Below are 17,894 nucleotides of genomic sequence, written 5' to 3' on the forward strand. Positions count from 1 at the left end.
GGTTTCTCTTGAAAATTTCCTTAAGAGTTCTATCCCAACTTGAACAAGTCCATAAAGAACTTGCTGTAATTGAAAACATTACTTTAATATGTTACTTACTTTTCTATAGAAATAGAAGCTTACTGCATTTAAAAATCTCATTTGCTACTAATCTTATTGCATGCTACTACATTGACTAATTTACCAAAGAACCAAATCACTAAAATGTTAATACATGCAACAAAGGAAACCTATTAGATACCAAAAGTAGAAAAGAATGACTTAAGACCACCAGTTAATATTCCTTTTAAAAAGAAAAACAAAAAATACCACCACTTATATCTTGTAAATAAAAGACAAATCTTTTTAAAATGTCAAAATACAAACTAACTATATTATTTATAACTTCAAAATGAACCAACTTAAATGAAAAGCTCTAACATGCATCGACTGCATTTTCAACTTTAATTTTGCAACCCTATAGGCAGAACTAAAATCAACAAAATGTAATGAACTATTTCACCAATTCTTTTTATTTTAAAAATGCTAAACTAATTTATCTGTGATAAGGCATATCTTAAAAGTAAGAAGTTTGGCCCTTTGACAATAGGTATGGCAGGAAAGAACTACATAGAGAATGCTGGCCTTATTAAAAAAACATCTTTTAAAATTCAACAAAAATATGGCAAATACAAAAATTGTGCATGTCTGAAAAACTGTGCAAGTTGGAAGTTAAATGAAAAACTTACAATGAATTTTGAAATGGCTTACAAGTATGAATTGTGGATATTGATGGTTATTCTAGGTTTCTTCTACACAAAACTCAAAATGGTTTACAAACACCATACTCTAACATAAGAAATTAATTCTATTTCAAATAAATCTATTTCAAGAAGTAATGGTCCTCTTTATTCTGTGCTTAGTAACCTTCACTCATAAGTTCGTTTACTAAAGAAAAGTTCCACTCCTCCACCCTCTTACATGTCCATATACAAAATCATGTGTGCACATGTGCATGTAGATAGGAGACATGTTAATTAATATGTCTTTATCCTACTTAACTCTTTTTAATGAAACTAGAGTTAGAGTTCTAATCCCTAGACTAGCCATTTTGCATTCCCAAGAAAATCTCTTACTTTTTTCTGAACCTTAATCTCCAGTCAGATCCCTCACAAATTCATGCCACCAGTTACAAAGGGGCTTAAAGAGTATGGACGGCTCAGAAATCACCACTACTATAAGCAACTGAAAGCTCATCCCTATAGGTGCTAGGGAAGTAGTATCATATTTGTATATATGAAAAGTATCCTATGTATATGTGTATATATTTACACATCCTACTAAAAAAGGAGAAGAGGAGGAAAAAAAACCACCCAAGAAAAAATTGATTGGAAAAAGAGCTTAGCATAAAGCCATATTCAAATATTTTAATGATGCACATTGGAACATTATTCTTATTAGCACTCTCACTGTTCCAAAACAAAGTTTTATTTCAATAGACCTGATTTAAATGATAAAAAGCTTATAGAGACTGAATGTGTATGTATCTATAAAAGATGATATATAAAATGCCAGTCCCTCACACTAAATAAAAGATAAAGCTTCTTACGCTTCAACATTTTTCTGCTGTAGACCAGAAGTCTTCTTTCCTGGAGCTGCCCCTCTCATCTTCCCTTCTGCATACTGCTCCCTTCAAAAAATAAATTCAATAAAAATTTTACCTTAAAGCATTTATGGAAAAGGAAACTTGGCTGGCTTAACTACTTCTAAGATATCTATACCAATAACATTCAAATGGGAGCATGTAAAATTCAGCTGTCCTTTGTGACCTTCGACAGAGAAGCTTCTTCAAAACTACTAATGCGCAAGCAGAAAACAGTTCAGAGTTAATATGAGGAGGTAGGGATCTAACCTATAATTTTGTGTCCATAAAAAGCCCCTAGGAAAAAAATAAAAGCAGCCTAAGAGCCATATTGAAAGTAAATTTAAAAGGAAACTTGAGAAATTTCTCTCGTTTCCTTGAATAATAATTCCTTTTTATTCTCAGAAGGTACAAAGCTTTAGACTACTGTAAGTGGTTTCCCTTCTAAAGCCATTTTATCTCCTAAAATGTATTTCTACTCTGAGATTAAAGGGGGGATGGGAGGGGACCTTAAGGGGGGAAAAAAATCAAATACTAGAACCATAAACTTAAATCCAGACTCCCTTTAGAAAAAATTAAAGAGCATAAAATGCAAGGAGGTTGGAGGGAACCCAAGGGGCTGGAAGAATTATTTCAGTCCTTCAAAATATTCCAAGGACCTCCTGCTCCTGGAGGATAAAGATCACAGTGGTACATCACTAGGAGGCAAACCTTAAAACAGAAATGAATCATACATGACTCAAACCCCATCCCTACCTCCCATCCCACACCTTCCTTTATGTGAAACTTTCAAGATCTAAATTTTATGATGCATTCTCTCTCCAGGCCACCCAAGAAAATAAGCCATAAAAACTTTACCGGCTTACAACCTACACTAAAGTTAATGTTTCTGTCCCCCAAGCTTCTAACCTGCCTCTGAAGACAGATTTAAGCAGTAACAAGCACTGAATGCCTGGAGGGGGTCCCTCCATTTCCAAATCAGAGAGTCTTGCTTATACAGACTCGGCTTCAATACAATAGGTCGACAAGAACCTAAAAACATTCTATGGCAGAGTCCAAATATCTTTTCAGCCAAATCTATCTCACAGGGATTACTAACCTTATATCTATTTTGCAAAGTAAACTTACTGATTGGCTTTTTGAAGTTCTCGCTGTTTCTGAAGATTGGTGTCCACGTATTTGAGAACTCTGCTCTCGGGAACCCATTCATCCCAGCTGGGGGAAGAACAAAGTTAAAAGATCAGTCAACAATTAGCATCATTCTTCAGTCTGTCCCCAATCATTATTTGAGACCCAAGCAGATATTTAAGATTGTTCTGAATTAAATTTCGATGCACTGGTACAAGTCAGGGAACAGCTAAAAACATACTCCCCAACTAGAGATCTTTTTCCAGCAGAATCCAAAAAGCTCTTCAGTCTCTCCCAAGCAACCTAGTAATTATAACACGTCTAAGCACAATTCTAAAAGCAGATTTTTAAACCAATTATTTTGAAATACCTAATGTTTTTAAATACACCTTTACAAGATTCACAGAAGCAGTGCTCAACACTATGCAAAATTTTACATTAATCAAAAAGTTTAAAATGCCATAATGAAACACAAGAGTCTACAAACTGATTCCTTTAAAGATTAAAGTTGATTAGCTTTATCTGATCATAGTTAAACATGGGGGCCTATGGATGCATTTCTAAAGCAATCTCGATGCTATTCAGCCTAAGTTATTCTCATATGAATGACAGTAATAAAATGTTTTCTAAACACTTTTCCCCCTTGAGAATGCTCAGGGGGACATCTTAAATCATCTTAAATAAATGCTTTACAGCTAAGACTTATAGAGCTATATCATTCCAATCATTTGCCCATCACATAAAAATATCCCTCATCATGTTACTGCAGGCAGGACAATTCCTTCACCTGTCTTTTTGCTGCTAAGGTATTTTGTAATGTCATTCAGTCAAGTACACCAACCACCCCCAATTCTAAAAGCTCCTTCCAATCAAGAGTTTCTGATGTGACATTGCAAAGAAAAAAGGAAAAAACCATCCCCAAATAAAAAAAAAAATTAAGGAAAAAAACCCTAGTGAAGGGATATAGCCTTTTGGGGGTGTCAAAGTTGGTAAGCCTTTTCTCCTGCTGATGGAGCTCCTTTAGTAACACAATTCATTGTGTCCTCAAAGCAAAGAGGAAGAATTTTGGTTGACTAATTCCCCACTTCTTTGACCTCCTATTTAAAATGAACACAAAAAGAAAAAGAAAGGAAAAAAACACACTTTCTACCTTAAAAAAAAAAGATAAAGGAAAAAAAAGGAGGGAGGGTGTCCCCATAATCCTCAACATGATTTCCTAGAGAAAACTTTAAAACATGCATTTACCTAGCGGTCAGGAAGGGGTGGTGTACTGAGGGAGCTCCTTCAGGAACAGGAAAAAGGGCTACAATATCCTCACGTGTCTTCAAAGTTTTTTCAGAGCGCCTGGGCCTCACAGCACTTCTGATGTAGACAGCATAGTACAAAGTAATCTCAGTAACTATGTGCAGAATTTAGCTTAAGCTTTATTTAGATTTATTTACAAATGGAGTATTTAAATGGCTCTATCAATCATTTCTAATAGGTTCGGAAGACTTTAGATTAGAACAAGTATCTTAGAATAAAGGGTTGGCAGAACTATTGCACTTCTTTAAAAAAATTACACATTAATTTGTTTGAAAGGAAATTCAAAATTTGGTTTGTGGTTTGGTTCTTTTTTCTTTTTAAAGAAAATATTCTGTCCCCATTTTGATGACTTAGTTCAAAACAAGTTATATATGAATCAAGACATAACTTTCCCACTAATTATTATTTTCCATGAGCCTTCCAACTACTGATAACTCCCCCATGAGTCCTTCTCAAAATTGCATTAAAATACACTGAGACAATTCTGCTAGGATTAATAATCTGATTCTTTTAGATAAATTGGCAATAGCTTGTCTCCTTATAGCCTGCCAATGTGATGATGCAGTTTTGACATCAAAAAGCTTTAAAAAAATTTTTTTAAACCATTTTGTTGATCCTCCCCCAAAGGATTTTTAAAGCCTTAATGTTGGCTGATGCTACTGTACAATTATCCATTTATAATTTAAATTAAATACTTCAATTTATGTAAGAAATACAACTAACAATATCTAACCTGAAATTTTATTGAGTGATTTTAGTACCTTAAGTACAATAATGTTACATTGTCCCTCTGATAGTTTTGTTTTGTTTTGTTTCCAATAAGCACCTTTCCTATTTTCTAGCCTCATCCAAAAATAAGATCACTGCTGTATTTTCTTTGATTTATTTTGGGTTAAATAATTTTACTGAACTACTTGGAAATATGCATTCAAATGTCAAATATCCATCAATCCTGACACCTAACAAAAAGATCACTAAGAAGACACCTTAGCTAATCAATAGTAACTAAAATATGAAAAATAAAAATTAATGATATGGCCTATAACAAAAATGTCACATTTTCCAATCTATTGGTCAAAAACCCATTTTCTAAAGTGACAAATAGTCAAGAAATGATTTGTAGTTTCTACAAAATAAAATCCAATGAAATTCAATATTCAGGATACTACTGATGGGCTTGAACTTTTCAAATCAGCTTTAATTTAGAAATCTCCCATATAATTACAGTTGGCAAATCTAAGACCAATTTTTGAAGTTAAACATACTCCTAATTTCTCCACTAAGTCACTGGCAGAAAATGAAAAATGACTTCTTTCAGATGCATTTTATTTGTATTTGTTGATATACATAAAATGATTTTAGGGATAAGTAAAATTATCTTTAATATTTAACATCTAAGTTGTTTTGAAGCAAAATTTTTACAAAAATGAACTTAAAAGAAAAAGCAATCAAAATTGGTGTTAGCCCAGAATGGTTGAGTATTAACTCCAAACCTGAACATCCCCTATTGGGGACTATTGGGTTAGAAGAGCAACCAAAATGAAGACTAAAAACATCTACTTTTTGTTTACCTAAATTTAGATAAAATTACAAGTCCAATAAAAATAAACTCAGAATTAGGTATGCTTTCATGAAAAAAAAAAAAAAAAAAGAAAATTTCAATTAGCCATATCTGCTGTCCTAATTTTTCTAGATACTTTGGATTCTGATATCTCACTATGCAATTTCCTTAAGGAAGCTACAAAACCCAGACATGACTTCATTGCCTCATCTCCAATACCTTCAAATGTGGCTTTAGGTTGTGCGACACTTACAGTCTGTATTTTATATTTAGCTTATGCTTATCTGTAAACATTTTCTGTTCACACTTCTAAGGAGAAAGAACTGCTTAAACAATTAACCTTACAAGATATAGAAAAGTAAATCAAAATCATGAATTTATTGTTCATTCTTTCCTGCTTCCTTTTAAACATTTTAAACACAAAGTAATGCTGGAGGGAGTCTCAAAGTTCCTGTTGATCTGAAGCATTCCTGGCTATCTGAATGCCGATGGGCTGTCACTAGAAAACTAGAAGTCTGGAAAAAGAGCAACATCTAACACGTCAACAATTAATTTTCAAATAGGGGGAAGACAATCTACTAGAAACCACATACTATAAGACAATATACCAAGATTTACAAGATAAACAATTAACAAATGGATTCTGCCAGATAATGGAATAAATGGAGCATGTTTTACTGACACAGAAATCCTAATTCTAACATGCCAAAAAAACTGGAGCTCCCAGTTATTTCCCAAAATATTAAATATAAAGGCTTGGTGTTACTGGCTGAATCTTGTTTTCAATGGACTAAATTAATATAAATTAATATTTGGCAACAACTACATCATATATAAATCAGCTGCAAGACCTATGCTAATGGAAAGTTCACACCAGCATTTACCATATGGATAAAATTAAAAGTTGTATATAAAAAAACAACAACAAAACTACATGTTTTAACACCAACAAAGAAATAAGCAATTATTTGATTAGATGCCTTAAGACAACCTCAAGTAGTACCTACATGCTAATATAAAAGCATGCATAATGGTACTATTGACAGTATAATAAAAATATTACTTTGGAACTTTGGCTTCATAAAGAAAAAATGCTCAATCAATATTATTTAAATATAAACTAACATGTTCAAGAACCTAGTCTAAGCTATCAAGTTCAAAGAAAAAGAAGCAATATCACCCTCACCTTAAACCCTAAAAAAAAGTAAGAAAACTGCTGTCCAAAAAGTTGCTTTGGGAAGTAGACACATATGGGTAGAAACCAACAGAGAGATTACAAAGCACAATCCTAAGATTTAGGAGGCAATGTAACCAGTCCCCAAGTCATCTCTAGGAAACCTTTTTTTAGACTACAGACAGCAATCACATTCTTAAAACTTGAATCTCTTTTCCTCCTTCTACAACATTAACAGAAGTTCAACATATAACATGTACCTTCAGGAGCCCCAAAATAAAATTGCTAAGGGGACAGAAGATTTAAGAGTGAGATTTGCTTGCCAAATTATCACTATGCTAAGAAAATAATTTTGTCACCTCTCCCCAAACACATCTGTTTGGCCCAGAAAAACCAGAGAAGAAATGCAAAACCAAAAGCAAAAAGCAAAAGACTTTGTACCTGGGAAACTGTGCCATGCTGACCACCCACTAGCCAGCCAGTCTGTACCCCACTTTTCAGTCTCTTCCTAGCTACTACATGCACCTAACAAGGCCAGTTTCCTAGGTCAAGAATCCCACAAGCCTAGCAAATTCAAAAAGAACAAAAAACTGTTGGCATGAGTGCACACAGACAGACTACAAATGCACAACATTGGTCCCAAGAAACACCAGGAAATGGAGTGTGGAAGGCCTGACCAGGGCTAACAACACCACTATGGAAAAACAACTCACAACAAATGTCTTACTGAAGTAGACCTCTTTGCAGCTGAAGAACAAAACCCTGCTGGTGAAATGACAGGTAATCAATCTTATATAACATAAGAAAGAAATTAGAGGTGACCACATCATCTTGGGAGAGCTAAAAATAATATCTGGATGATTCTGGAACCTGGTGAGGAAAGTCCAAAATGGCTGAGAACTTCTTTGGCTCAGAGATGCATGGGCACAGCCATCCATCACATCCCAAACCCCAGCACAGCAGATCGATTCTCAAGCCCTGGGTGTCTCAGATTCCACACCTGATCTTCTATAAAAAGGTACCAAACTTCAAATCATGTACAGAAAATGTCTGATTATCTAACCTTTTTATGCTTTGGTCACCCCATGAGAAAAATCACCCTTTTCATAATACCACATGTATGCTCACTTTAAAAAAAAAAAAACTTGCATTAGGGTTTCAAAGTACAGGAAATGAATGCCATATAGATACACTGTCCCTGGAGACAGGCCATGTCTACACTAGTCAGCAAAACTATGCCTCATAGAGACAGATGCAGGACTGAAACAAAAGCTGGTTTTTCCATTTTAGTTGCCTCATCAATACAGGTTTCCTATCCCAAAGTGATAAAGGACTTTTAACAATCTGAAAATGGCAACTTTTAGCAGTCCTGGTATAAATTAGAAATACTCTTCCAGGGCCATTGAGAGTTCTGATCCACTCTGGAGTAACTGTGTACTGATACTGGCAGCCAAAAAGCTGAAAATAGAGCTTTTGTTTCCAAATCATTTGAGCAACCTGGGCACAAAGCTATCTTGTTATGAACCCAACTTTCCCATTCATCCTATTCACATATTGTATATCTTTTATAACAACTAAAATCTGACAAAAAAAAAGAACAGGCTACAGTCACTGATACGAAATCATATCACCAAAGTTTACTCTATATACAAACACATTTTTTCCCCAAATCAAGCAATTCTTTCTGAATATGCTATTATCTATCAAGCAACCTAGGTTCTTAGTTTAATAAATATGTAATTCATGCTCCAAAGAATATAGTCTAAATAAATTAAATTGTTAAAAAGCCCTCATTAGTATTCTATTAATTCATCACATTACAGATTACCTTGGCAGTATAAAATACTACAGCTTAAAATCACTTACAAAAACAAGTTTCTAGCAACTCAAGCTTGTGCCAGTTCATGACCCAAACTCTTTTATGTACTTTATTCTGGTTCAAAGAAAAAAATTTTAAAAAAGTTAAAGCCTTGTGGGCAGAGCTCCAATACTCACTTTTTATTCCAACCACTGTAATGTATAAAGTATTTCACTTGCTTGTCCTTTATGGCAACCTTAACACACTGAAACAAAGAAGAAAACAATTGACTCAGAAAGATTACTTTTTAAGAATCTAAATTATTTAAAAGCCTGTTGTCTTTGAAAGAGATACTATCATTAACTAGGAATTAAATCTGGAAGCTAATGTCACTGATTTTCAGAAGTTTCACATGAAAACATCCATGCTTACTGCTTTATAGTTGTACCTCATATAGGTGTATATTTGTAGGCACAATTAGAATTCTTAAATTGTTGATGCTTCAGAAATTGCAAGTTAATATACAAAAATATTTATAGCCGCACTCTTTGTGGTGGCAAAAAATTGGAAAATGAGGGTATGCCTTTCAATTGGGGAATGGCTGAACAAATTGTGGTATCTGTTGGTGATGGAATACTATTGTGCTCAAAGGAATAATAAACTGGAGGAATTCCATGTGAACTGGAAAAACCTCCAGGAAGTGATGCAGAGTGAAAGGAACAGAACTTACACACAGAGACTGATACACTGTGGTACATTTGAACATAATGGACTTCTCTCTGGGCAACAATGAAATGATCCAGAACAACTCTGAGGGACTTATCAGAAAGTTATCCACATTCAGGGGAAGAACTATGGGAGTAGAAACACAGAAGAAAAACAACTGCTTGATCACATGGGTTGATGGGGATATGACTGGGGATATAGACTCTAAACCAGTGGTTCCCAAACTTTTTTGGCCTACCGCCCCCTTTCCAGAAAAAAATATTACTTAGCCCCCTGGAAATTAATTTTTTTTTTAATTTTAAGAGCAATTCACCGCCTCTCTGGATGGCTGCAGCACCCATCAGGGGGCAGTGGCGCCCACTTTGGGAATCATGCTCTAAACAAGCATCCTAGTACAAATATCAATAATATGAAAATAGGTCTTGATCAATGAAACTTCTAAAACCCAGTGGAATTGTGTGTCAGCTACAGGAGAGCGGTGGAGGGAAAGAATGTGAATCCTGTTAACCATGGGAAAATGCTCCAAATTAATTAATTAATTAAGGTTTTTGGAAATAAAAAAATAAAAAAATAAAATTTGTAGTAGCCCTTTTAAAAAAAATTTTAAAAATGAAGGGTTTGTTCTAAGAAAAAAAAAATTTCAAGTGGTTTTCTTTTTGTATCATTTCTTCAGCCATGCTATACATGTGACAATCAACTGAATAATACCAAACACTACCTGTAAGCTAAGCATTTTATCAACCTACACATCTATAAAAGGCAAAATCATAATATACCTGTTAAAAAACAAGGCAACTGGGGCATCAAGGAGGCCTACAGAATAGAGTCAAAAGTAAGAAGGGCATGGATTCAAATGCAGCCTCAGACCCTTCCTAACTATGTGACCCTAGGCAAGTCATTTAACCCCAATTGCCTGTCTTACTTCTCTTCTGCCTTGGAACTAATACTTTTATCAATTCTAAGACAGGAGGTCAGGATTTTTTTTTTTAAGTCTGTACTAATCAAAGGAAGCAGTAACCTAAAACCCAATATTCCTTTCTATTTCACTTTAGAATACAGTAGGAGTGATGCTGGGAAGAAGTAGAGGCCATAATTTCTTTTCCTAATGCTATTTTCTTTAGAGATTTTTTAAAACTTTATTTATACTGAGAGGCCTTCTAACTGCCTATTCTCATATCTGAATTTGGCTCCTACCACCTTCTCATTTCCACTCTACTTCAGTGAGCAGAGGAGCTAAGAATTCACTACTTCTGGCATCTGCTCTACCTTCAAGGTCCTGAAGTCTGAAATGGCCTCCTAACTAGAAGTTCCTCTTCTCTCTGTCCCAGTCCTATCTGTCCTTTGGCATCATTGTGTCATTCTTATCTATTATTTCAGACTTACCAAATTCATTCTACTTCACAAATGCAATATTCTACCCAAGCCAGACAATTCACTCTTACCTCTTGTTCTAATCCAAGCCTCTCTTTCTCCTGTCTTTATTCTGCACCATTTCCCACACCTATGTGTTCCTCACCCTCTGAACAATCTGTCTGTTGAAATTCCCTACTATTCAGGTATACCTAGTCTTTCCTGGACTCCCAACCCTAAAATTAAGTGCATACACACTAGCCTTCTTCCCTGCTTTCCTCTCCCCGCTACACTTCCTCAAATTTCTACTATACTTCAAATAGATCTCTCTTTTGCAGTTAACATTCCCCCTTGCATCAGTTATTTGTGAACATTCTTTTCCCCTTTCTTAGTATAAACTCATTGAGAGAAGGGTCTGTGTCTCTTTAGCACCTCACAGTGCCTTGTATGTAGCAGGCATGTAATCAATATATCTTGGTAAACAATAAGGCTCAGGCACAGTATCCAAGAACACCACCACCTTAGAATGTAAGCTCATCTCCAAACACCATGAAGTATGATAACCAAGGATTCTGAGCAAGCTCACCTCACTAAACTGCAAAAGGGAATGGGCTAGGGAAAGGATAGTACAGAAAAGTTCAGCATGAGGCCCAAATGAACCCAAGGATCCCAGAAGCAATGTAAGCAAGAAACAATGGGAAAATAAACAAGAGTGAAATGAGATAGGACTCTCAGTGTTTTTATATCACTTCTCACTATCAACAATGGTAGGGAAAAACATTTCGATTCCAGGACCTGATGATGCTGTAGGAAGAAAATGGCAACTAGACCATGTTAAAAAATGTTAAAGAACCAATTACAAAAAGAATTAATTCTGGATAGAGACAAAATAATTTCAAATGTGTTTTTAAAAAATTATTTTCAAGGTAGCTAGAGAAAAATGAAAAAAAGGATTCCAAAGAATTCAAGCAAGAAAATATAAGCAACTCCAGACTAACATGCCTATTTTCTCATCTATAAAATATCTGTAAGAATGGTCCATACATACATTAAAGATGTCTGATGAAATTTGAGAAACTTTTGCAAATGAGTATGATTGCATAGCCACAATCAACCCAGCAACTCAGTACTGTGAAGACTCTATGGCTCTCTTCACTATCCTCATGTGACCAAACTCTACTTGGAAAAGTCTTAATATCCTCCCCAATAAGGTCTCCACCATAAATGTTATCATCGCACAAAGAGTCCTTGAAAGAATGTATTCACGAAGATTTCTGTTCAAAAAATCTAAAGTGTAAACATTAAGTAAAGAATAAAACAGGAAGCAACATGTTCACTGAAGGTCAACAACTATCATGAAATGTTCCCTGTATAATATCCAAACGCAGGAGGTATGCCCTATGGAAGGTGGATCTCAGTCTACAGATGACTCCATGCTCACATATCAATCCCTGGCTAAGAGGACCTAGCTTCATGAAATCAAGAGCTACTCAAAAGAGACTGGCCTAAGCAATTTACACAGGAAAAACCAAATGGATGCAGAATACCCATTGCCCATATGATGACGTAGTGTTGGTGGTCCATTAAATTAGCTAAACAACAGATACATATATCTGGAACGGGCACTGCAGATGGGCAATGATCCAGGGCCCTGGGGTGAATAGAAGAAAAGGAGCTAGATCAATGTCATTCAGGAACATGCACACAGCACTTCTAATGATCCCCACACCTACTCTCTAACCTGCAACACAAATATTCTCCTGGCAATGCTACACAGATAAAAATCAAGGAACAGTACAATCCCAGAAGAATTGGAACTGCAGGTGACCCAAAAGGCAATGAAGGACTAAGTGGGTATAACAGGGCTATAATATTACCAGTGATGATTTTCATGCTAGAAGTGGTTCAACAGATACTAACAAGATCATTTGTGACTAGAAAGGAAGTCGGCCAGCCATATTTCAAGAGCAAAGGTATAACATGTGAACAGTCTAAATACCTAGGGGAAGACTTCAAATAAGATGAACTTTTCTCTTTTGGTAGGTCCTCTAGAGAAGCTATGTAGAAGTATGTGGACAAAAATCACATGGGATGAAAATTCATTAATGGCTTACAATTTGCACTGTTGAAGGGAGTAAACATGTGAGATTCACTGAAGTTTATTATTAAAATTAATTTTTTCCACTGAGCATAAAAAGGGTGAACTACAAGATAGAGAAAACAGACTTTGAATTGGAAAAAGACAAAGTTCACAAAATGACTAAATCTACACACACAAAATAAAAAGTCCAATATAATGCTAAGTAATTTTTTTCATTATCAGCCTTTACATCTGACCTATTATAATGAAATGCTTACCTCACATGTTTGTAAAATAACATGACCTTATGCAGATAAAACCTAAACTGACTTGTAACCTGAAAAATTAAGCACAAAAGATAGTAGCCTTCTTTTAAGACAGTTCATGTGCTTTTTCTACATATGAAAAACTAACTGCAAAGCCTTCCCTTTACAATTCCTATAGTTCTTTCTAAGGCAGCTACTCCTTCAACAGCCTGGCAGGGGCAATGGTTAATAAGCATCCACACACTGGAAGGGAAGAAGTTAAATGGTCACAGTAAAAAAGAAAATTATCCCATGTAAGTGCAAGAGGTAGAGAGAGAACTCAGAAGTTAAACTATATCTAATTAAAAGTAGCTCTCAGGAACCTGGTAAAAGGAAAAGTTTCCTACCTTTGCTTCATAAAGGAGCGGTCCATGAAAACACAACACACGTTCACCTGTAAAATATTTCAAAGTATTCAATTAATCCCTATGCATATGGCTCTAGGATAAGAGACAATGAAATAAAATAATTATATACCCAAGTCTTATACCATATTAGCAACAAAAATCATAAAGTTAAGGGGAATATCAGCATTTGGGGCCAAATTTCAAACATTTTAACAAATGAACAGGTTTTATATTACAGGAAAACTCAAGACACACAGCAGTCAATGAAATAAACAAAACAACGGGAGTACATTTTGAATACCAGATGTTATGGTTTGTAAGAGGGCAGAAACCATGTCCTTCCCATGATTATCACCTAAATGTGAAGCAATATAGTATTACACTATATATTGAAACGTCATCATCTTCTAAAGCCCTTAAACTTAGAATATTATTTTTGCTTTTTTCACATTTTTTTGGAAGGGTGCTCCACTCCATCTGAATTCACATGATAGGATTTCCAAAGCTCAGCAGTTCTAGAAAAAACTGCATGAGACCTAGAAGCCTAGAATCAGTACGAGATTAGAGGTGAATGCTAGCATTTCCAACCCTGTTCTATTCATTCTTGATTCAGTCCTTGTTTCAAAATTTCCTGGTAGATCAAGACAAGAGAGAAGAATCTCCAAAGGTAACTCAGGCTTAAAGGTAAGGATATGTTATTACTAAGTTATTTTTAGTCCAGTTAGTCTCACTAAATCAGGTCAACAGTGTTTTAAATGAAATAAAAAATACCAATAAATCCATTTCACCAGGATCCAAAATTAATACAGATTAAAATAGTCCTAGTATTTCAAATAGATGAGTTGTACCTGAATCAAAAATTAGTTTAAAAAAAGTTTTCACCAATTTTTTTGGTAGCTTCCACTCTTAAAAGGAGGATTCCAAAAACCAGTCACACTTTCATACAAAAGGAAATAGTTATATGGGCATGTAGAAAGAAGATACTTTAAAAATGAAGTACTGAAGATGCACAATAAAAGTTCAGTTATTAGTCTTGACCTTTGGAGCAGATTCTTAAACCGGGATCCAATGATTCCCAGGCCCCAATCTGAATAGATTTCTAGAGGTTCTTGAACTTGGATTGGATGAAAAATTACACTCTAATCCCCAACTAACCCTTGGTTTCCTTTGTAACCTTAGGTGTTTTATTTTATACATTTAAAAATATTCTCTAAATCATTACTAATTAGAAAAATGCAAATCAAAATAATTCTGAGATATCATCTCACACCTGGCTAAAATAATCAAAGGACAAAATGACCAATTTTGGGAGAGGTATGGAAAAATAGGGACACTAATACACAGCTGGTGGAACTATGAAATGATCCAACCATTTTGGAGAGCAATATGGTATGCCTAGAGTTATACCCCCATCAACTGGGGAATGGTTGAATGGGGTAAATTTCCTTCACACAAGGTTAATTTCAAAAAAAAAAAATATTTAAGACCTACATGAAATTATGAAAAGTGAAATTAGAACAAAGATAACATTATATATAGCTACAGAATTAATGTTTGAAGAATAACTTGTGAATGTCCACCTCCTGAGAAAAAATTGATAAATAGAAACATGAAAGACATAGTTTATATATACATCTATTTTTTTGTCAAGCAATGCCTCCTCTTTTTAGTTCTAAGGAAGATACAAACTTTCTTTTTTTACTTTAAAAGAATTAGGAACCTTTTAAGTTCCCAGCTTTGGCATGTTTGTTAGTACTACATTATGCTCACACTATCCCCTCTGCTACCATGATTTAAGATGACATTAAAAGATTCCACTTTCCAAAAAAGATACTCTTAAAAAATTTTCATCCTAAATTTAAGCAATTATGCTTTCTCAAAAAAATTTGCCCTGATAGGACAGGAGTCTATGATTATAAATAATGACAAATCTAAACTATTCTGCCTGGCTTTCAAAACCTCTGGTCCTGGTGCCCTGGTTCAAACACTGATGTAATGATAATTCATAAATCCTACATTCAATTTAAAAATGATCTGTTGAGTCCAAATCTTTAATATGTAAATCCGGTATTTCATTAAGATTTACTTATTAACTCACTGCCCACACTTCCAACTACCTATATTCTAATCATCACACAAAGAAACAACAGCAGCACCCTGGCAGGATGATGAGGGTGCATCCTGAACCTCTCATTTACCAGCTATGTGGCCAATAGGCACATCACTTTCCTTCTCCAAGTGTGAGATCTCACTGATGTGTAAGGAAATACAATGATCTACAACTTGTCTTACCCATGTGCCAGGGGGGGTATTCACCTAAGGGTTAAGTGGCTTTACTAACCCATGAACACATAGCTAATATCCCTGGATAAGAACCTAGGTTTACCAGCTAGCAAACCCACCCTTTAGACATGTAGTCTAAATGAACAGGTATATACATTACTAATCAGTAGAAACTGGGGATACAAATACAAAAAATGAAACAATTAAACTTTCAAGAAGTCTCTATTCTAATGAATGTAATACAATAATGAAAAGATCTATCTCATAAAGACAGCATAGGAGAGTGGACAGAGCTGGCCTTAGAGACAGAAGTGAAGTTCTACTCTGGCACATACTAGCTGTGTGAGTCGGAGAAAATCATTGAACATGTCGGTTTTCTGAAAACTAGAAGTTGCAGAGACAGCACAGACCTACAAATGGTAGTGAAAATTTCTTTCCTCATCTATTATAAATCCACTTTCCATTCCTCTCCCTCATCTAGATTACAGGATGGCCAGAAACAAAATGGCTAGATCAACTTGAAAGAATATGTAAATATGAGGTGGATTTTATCACCATCCATCCTCCTCAGAACCTTCCTTCCCAGACACACCCTCCTAGCCTCACCTCACATTTCATACTACACTTCTGGTATATATGCAGCCCTTAAACAAGCTAAGTATTGCGCTTATAAGCTTCTTCAAAACGAAGACCTCCCTTACCCTTCTTTTACAACCTGCCCACAAATATCAGGCACTGGAGCTGAGGCTAATACCGTCTCAAACTTCCTCTGTATAACATATACCAAAAACAAATCTATTCTGGAAGCAAGGTTGTAGTACTGTAGTACACTGTAGTAATACAACCACACTGAAGTAAATAATATCTATTATGGTTAGTAACTTATAAGTTAATGTACATACAATATAATCCGATGTTTTCAATAAGAAATAGACAAGAGTAAAATTACGTGTTGAATTTTGAGAGTTTACATTTCAGAAGACACATTCACAAGGTTTTATAGTTAAAAGCATTGACCTGAAAACCAGGCAACACAAAGTAGGATTTTTAATGGGAAGTAAGATGGTCCTTTCTGGTCCTTTGCACAAAGACATCACGGCAAAGACTGGTTTTAAAATGCTGCATCACAGCCCTAACAGTTCCTCCGCCATCAGCTCGAGGTGTGCCTCAAGCCGCCATGTTAGGAAGCAACACTGTGCTGCCCGAGCCGCGGAAAGAAAACCCAGAACAGTTCGGAGGCGCTCTCTGACTATCCTTCAACAGACCAGGAGAAGAAACCTGCCTAACCCAGGACAGCCTTCCTCTTGGGCCTGGAAGAGGATCAAATTATCAGGTTCTAGTCTCTGAACCCCTCCCCCCCTTACATTGTTTAGTATTTCCTGTCTCAGGCAGGCTTCCTTCCCCTCCCCCCTTCCTCCCACTAAACCCAGCTCCATTCCGTCCTCGTCCTCCTCCTCCTCCCCAATCCAAAAATAAGACAGAGAAAGGGGGAGACCGCACAGCTTGGAGCAGCTTGGAGCAGCTTGGAGCGATCTGGTCCCAGACCCTTCCTTCACATACCTGGGAGGCCTGGGGCAAATCCCTTCCCAAACCAAGCAGTTTCCTTATCTTTCAAATGAGGGAAGCGGCCAAGACTACCCCCCCACTCTAACTCATCTCAGCAGGTGCCCAGGGATAGAGACATAAGAGCATAAGAATCATAAGGGGGAGAAGAGCCTGCCCCGTCTTGGGCCTCAAAGTCCTTTTCTGTAAAAAATTAAAGAGATTGGCCTAGATCGGGGGCTCCTAGCCTTCAGGGTGCCAGGGACAGCAGGGGGGGGGGAGGGAGGAAGAGGGCCAGGACTGCGCTTCTAATAAAATCGCAGAAGGCCGGGGGAGATTTCAGTTGAGGTGAAGTCAACAAGCACAAAGGAGAGCACTAACAATGGTGAAGACAATAGCCAGGGCGAGGGTTATTTCCAAGACGCAGACACAGAGAGCGAAAAGCCAGAGGCTCCCAGTTAAATAAGTAAACTCGGGTCCAACTCTTTCCTCCTCCAAACTCCCCCCAGCTCCCTCCCAGCGGCTCCAGCTCTGGGCCCCTCCCCCTCGACCAGAGGATCCAGCTCTAGGCCACCCCACCCCCCGCTCTGAGCCCCTCCCCCATCCCTCTCTGGGGCTCGAGCTCCGGACCCCTCCCCTCGCCCGGAGGATCTCGTTCGGGGCCCCTCCCCCCG

At 36.3% G+C, this 17,894-nt stretch overlaps 1 protein-coding gene across 1 annotated transcript in view; it reads right to left on the reverse strand.

The window, feature by feature from the left end:
• The window catches only part of MORF4L1 (mortality factor 4 like 1), a 47,350-nt gene that overhangs the window by 16,837 nt on the left and 12,619 nt on the right, over nucleotides 1–17,894 (reverse strand). Inside the window, exons 2-6 of the mRNA XM_044660284.1 lie at nucleotides 13,396–13,442; nucleotides 8,785–8,852; nucleotides 3,995–4,111; nucleotides 2,750–2,836; nucleotides 1,589–1,669 (exon numbers count right to left, since the gene is read on the reverse strand). Coding sequence (XP_044516219.1) covers nucleotides 1,589–1,669; nucleotides 2,750–2,836; nucleotides 3,995–4,111; nucleotides 8,785–8,852; nucleotides 13,396–13,442 — 400 coding nt within the window. The remainder of the gene's footprint in view (nucleotides 1–1,588; nucleotides 1,670–2,749; nucleotides 2,837–3,994; nucleotides 4,112–8,784; nucleotides 8,853–13,395; nucleotides 13,443–17,894) is intronic.

Source organism: Gracilinanus agilis, chromosome 2, assembly GCF_016433145.1.
Source record: "Gracilinanus agilis isolate LMUSP501 chromosome 2, AgileGrace, whole genome shotgun sequence".
Lineage (NCBI taxonomy): Eukaryota > Metazoa > Chordata > Mammalia > Didelphimorphia > Didelphidae > Gracilinanus > Gracilinanus agilis.